General features: G+C 48.2%; 1 protein-coding gene across 1 annotated transcript in view; it reads right to left on the bottom strand.

The window, feature by feature from the left end:
• LOC102768212 (complement receptor type 1-like) overlaps nucleotides 1–1498 on the bottom strand; it is a gene marked incomplete at its 3' end in the record, with an annotated part of 135542 nt that extends 134044 nt beyond the window's left edge. The window contains exon 1 of the mRNA XM_015571895.1: nucleotides 1425–1498. Within this exon, the coding sequence (XP_015427381.1) occupies nucleotides 1425–1482 (58 nt within the window). The remainder of the gene's footprint in view (nucleotides 1–1424) is intronic.
• Between the last annotated feature and the right edge of the window lie 3672 nt (nucleotides 1499–5170).

Raw genomic sequence — 5170 nt, 5'->3', positions numbered from 1 at the left:
ATATATAGTTTCAAAATTCTGATTTTCACTATTGGAAAAATTAAGGACAGAGATCAGAGTGGCCTGTAAGAGAGGAGGTTGTGTCTGGAGTTGGGTGATAGGAGGGTCCTACTCTGGTGCTGGGAGGGGATGCTCTGGCCTCCTTGGAAGAAAGGATGAATTGACAGGGCTAGGGAAGAATTCGATTTTCAATTGCTAATAACCTCTTTGAAACTTAGAAATGGGAAGGCCATGCTGCTGAGAAGTCAGGTCTGCCACTGTGCCTCAGAGCGGGGTTAGGGAAAGTTGTGAAGGTGCATTCAAAGGGAGCTGATGGTCAGGAGAAAGTTAAATGTCAGGGAGCAGACAAAATCTGTTGTAATAGAACCAGTTTCTGTGGTTCTATTAACAAGCCGGAGATGGCTAAGCTTAAATGCTGGCTCCATAAGAACGGTTCATGCAGTGCAGCCTTATTACTGATATTTAGTAGGAACAGCTCACACCTCACTCTCATTTGCCAATTTCACCTGCTACTCAGGGCCATTCCAGAAGTCTGTTTTATCACTGGCATCATTTTCACAGATGAGGAAACTGAGGATCAGGGAGCTACACGACTTGCCCAAAGTCACCCAGTTATTGAGGTCTGCCTACAATGAGCTTCTCAATAAACTAGGCATTCACTGTACCCTAGAGGTAGTTAGACCCATCTTCTCTCCAGGAGGCTCTAATCTTACAAAAAAAATTAAAACATCTCTTTAAATTATGCCACTCTGGAGGGTTGGAGGTGGTACCAATAAAATTCAATGAGATCTCCTGGCACCCTCACCACCACAGAAGGTGAGTAGCATCAGGACAACCAGCTTGAATTCATGTCTCACGTTTCTGGAGTAACTCCCGGAGTTTAAAGGTTAGGATCTCATTACCAATGTTACAAGTCAAGAATAAATAAATACAGGGTGGGAACCATGCCTGGGCACTAGGCGTTATTCTAACTCAGGGAAGGCAGCGGGAGGACCTGCTGCCTTTGCTGGGCAGGAGCGGATTTAGCTGCTGCAGAAACTCCCGCGCCCAGTGGAGCGTGGAGCGTGCGGCGTGGCCCTGACACCTCCGGTCTGAGAGCGAGAAGCACCTGCTGAGACAGGCGCGGGGGGAGCCAGGGGCACCCCGAGTGCACGCCACCGCCTCCCCAGGTAGATCACACAGTGCCCTCTCTGCCCCTCTGCAGTAGAGTCTCCAGGTCCGTCCGTCCCAGCCCCGGGGACCTAGAGTGAGCACCTTCAGGACCAAGAGATCCCGGGGGTCCCCCCAGAGCGAGCGGGAGGCAGGCAAGCGTCTGGCACTGCCCCCGCCTTCTCGCTTTGGGCTCTGCTTTGCATGGCGGCGCAGAGACCTCCCCGGACCCAGACAGTCGCGTCCCGACCTCCGTGCTCCCCCTCCCAGCTCACCGAGCACCCCCGGCGTGATGAGAGCCAAGAAAGCCCAGAGCAGGCCCGCGGCACCCATGCCCCGGTGGCAGCCCCGGCGGGCAGCTTTCTGTGGCAGCTCCGGGAGGGCAGGGCTGGAACCGGCGGCAGCTGCAAACAGGGGGAGGTGGGCTCTTAAATAGAGGCTGACACCACGTGCTAGCTCTGCGCGCACACCTGCCGGCTGCCGGGGGCGGGCCGCCCGTGCCGGCGGGGCGGGCAGAAGGAGGAACTGGGAGGTCAGTCCTTAGCGCAAATCCACCCCTCAGTGCAGCGGCTTTCCAACTTTTTGTGCAACTCAGGGCATCCACTTTTGCCCCTTTGGAGAACTGAAACAAAGGCTTCACGAAATAGTAATCACCCTAATCGACAATGATCTAATCCACCTTCCCCTAACCTTCCCTTTGCCCTTCCATTCCCCTGCCCTTCCCTTCACTTCGCTTCCCTTCCCTTTCATTTATTATTATTTTTTATGTTTGGCTTGGATCCACGAAATTCATTTCAAAAGTTTTTAATAATTCTAACTGTCGAAACAACAGTTTACTTAGGAAACTTATGGGCAGCAGCAACATCGACTATTATGTCCTTTTAATTTTGAAATAATTTCTACAGAAAACTTGCAAGAATGGTACAAAGCATTTATATATATAAAATATGTATATAATTTTCCAAATGTTAACATTTCACTGTTTTCTTTATCATTCTCTTTCGCCTTGGATGGATGGATGGATGGATGGATGGATATAGAATAGATATAGAATAATAGATATAGATATAGAGCTATATATATATGGATATTTATATATATGAATATATATCTATAATAATAAAAGTGTAATATGCTAATTAGACCAGGCATCCAAACGACCTTTCGTACAAAGCCGCAGTGGCAGGGGCCGATCAGGCAGGCAGGTGAGTGGTTAGGGGTGATCAGGCAGGCAGGTAAGCAAGCAGTTAGGAGCCAGCAGTCCCAATTATGAGAGAGATGTCCCGGATTGTGAGAGGGTGCAGGCTGAACTGAGGGACACCACCCCTAGCCCCATGCATGAATCTTGTGCACTGGGCCTATATATATTATTACTTTGGAACTATTTGAGATAAGTTACAGGCATGACACCCCTCCTCTCAATACTTCAGTGTGTATTTTCTAAAAATGAGAACCTTCTCTTACATAACTACAATGCACTGAGCAAAACCAGAAAATTAATTGGTACAATACTATTAACCTAAGCAACAGAAAGTACTCAAAATTTCTCCAATTGCCTTGATGATGTTTATTTTAGCAAATACAAACACACACACACACACACACACACACACTTTTTTTTTCCTGGTCCAGGATTGTTCTAAGGTCACACATTTCATTTGATTGTTATGTATGTTTTTTTCTCAGTTAATCTGAAAAACGTCTTCAGGGTTTGTATTGTGTGTGTGTCTTTCAGGACCTTGACATTTTTGAAGAGTACACATCAATTACTTTAGTAGAATGACTTTTTTAAAATTTGTTTTATTGGTTTCAGAGAAGAAGGAAGAGGGAGAGAGAGATAGAAACATCAAGGATTAGAGATAATCATTGATCGGCTACCTCCTGCATGCCCCACTCTGGGGATCAAGCCTGCAACCAGGGCATGTGCCCTGACTGGGAATCGAACCGTGACCTTCTGGTTCATAGGTCAATGCTCAACCATGAGTCATCCCACTCAGCAGTAGAATGACTTAAATTAGTTATCTATTGCATAGTAATAAATTACCCTAACCATATTGATTTAAAGCAAGAATAAACATTTATTATCTCACGCAGTTTCTCTGTCAGGAATTTGAGGGCAGCTTAGGAAGGTAGTTCTGGTTTGGAATTTCTCATGAGGTTGCAGTCAACACATCGGCTAGAAGTGCAGTATTCTGAAGGCCTGACTGGAACTGGATGATCCTCATTTAAGATGGCTCTCTCACATGGCTTTTGGCTGGAGACCCCATATTCTTACTTTATCATAGGACTCTTTGAGTATCCTTTCAACATGGTGACTGGTTCTGGTTTCTTCTCCCATAATAAGAGAGTAAGGCAGAAGCCAAAGTGTCTTTTAAAATCTATCCTCCGAAGTTACACCATGTTCATTTTCATGATATCCTACTGGATACCATGATGATTAATTTTATGAACCCAGATAATGGTCAAACATTATTCTGAGTCTGTAGGAGCGCTTTTGAATGAGATTAACATTTTTTATAGTGGTAACTGACATTTATTTTTATTCCTATATTTCCAAGTTTTATTGAGATACTAGAGGCCTGATGCACGAACTTCAAGCAAGAGTAGGCCTTCCTTTCCCCCCCGACTGCCGGCATCGGCTTTCCTCTGGCACCTGGGACCTGGACTTCCCTCCAGCTGCCAGTAGGCACCCAGCTTCGTCTGGAAGGTCATCTGGAAGGACATCCGGTCTAATTAGCATATTACGCCTTTATTATTATAGATCATCCTACATAATAATCAAGGGATATGCTAATTAGCCCAGATGCCTTGGCAGTCATGACTGGTCAGGCTCAGAGCTACCCAGCCCGGAGGCCACCCAGCTGGGGGCGGTGAGCAGGCCTGGCATCCCTGCCCTGTGCTGAAGGGGAGCGGCCCAGGCAGAAGTGGCCACTGGCGGATGCCGCCTGGCCCAGAGGCCACCCAGCCAAGAGAGTCACTGGAGACTTTGCTTAAATTCAATAGTTAAAATCACTATGGTCTGTGAGAGCTGACATCCTCAAACACTCAGGACCCTCAATTGTACAAATAGGAAACAATTGCATAATGCTTCGACCTAATTGTACACACTTTAGTATCGTTTAACACTTATTCTACATCCTTCAAGTAAATTCAGCAGCTGACTGAGGAGAGCAGGCACTGAGAAGCCCGTGGTCCCTGCTCTGCTATCTTGAGTTTGTGGTTTCCAAGGAAACAGCCAGAAGGGATGATAAACCCTCCGCAAATGGCTTAGCTGGCGCCTATCTAAGTGGTGACAAGCGGTGGCTTGGTTTAAACCCAGTCTTTCCGGCAGTGAATGACCCCAGCCCTCCCTGGATCAGGCAGGTTCCTGTGGAGGGCAATCTCCACGCAATACAACCGGGCCCCAGTTTCGTCCCTGGAGATCTCATGCGCATTAGCTCGGGGCAGCGGGGAAGGAAGGGAAAAGGCATCAGGTGGGGCAGCTCTGGCAGACACTCCCCTGCCACCCCCTTCAAGTGTAAGAAGAATCAAATAAACCAATACAAACCCCTCTCCCGCCCTGGAGAGATCCAGGACTGAGGGGCGGCCAGCCCGGGCATTGCGTACCCGCTTCCCACCGGCTTCATCCAAATGGACCCTTGAGGGTTAAGTGGAGGAGGAGGAGCCTCGCAGGAAGGGGATCCCGGAACCGCACCCCTGCCCTCCCTGCAGACCTGACCTCTCAGAGCCAGGGACTGACCCCGCCCCCAGCAGATTTGCATATCCCAGACCCTCCAGTGCTTCCAGGCACTGGGCATTCCCACCTCTTCCCTGCCTCCCAGCCACTGACCCTCACTGTCGCCTACCCCAGAAGCACTCTGTCCTCCCCAACCCTCAGTCTTTATAGCCTAAATGCATGCTGGGTGTAGTTCCTTCTCCAAGGATTTTATTTGATAAGAACCCAGCAAAGTCCCTTAGCAACTGAGCTGCTCAGACTTCATCAGGGACAACGAATGACACACCTTACTTGGCTTTTATAGCA

Source organism: Myotis davidii, unplaced genomic scaffold (assembly GCF_000327345.1).
Source record: "Myotis davidii unplaced genomic scaffold, ASM32734v1 scaffold469, whole genome shotgun sequence".
In the NCBI taxonomy this organism is placed as follows: Eukaryota; Metazoa; Chordata; class Mammalia; order Chiroptera; family Vespertilionidae; genus Myotis; species Myotis davidii.
The sequence above is the reverse complement of the archived record's forward strand: the minus strand, read 5'-3'. Positions and strand labels throughout refer to the sequence as shown.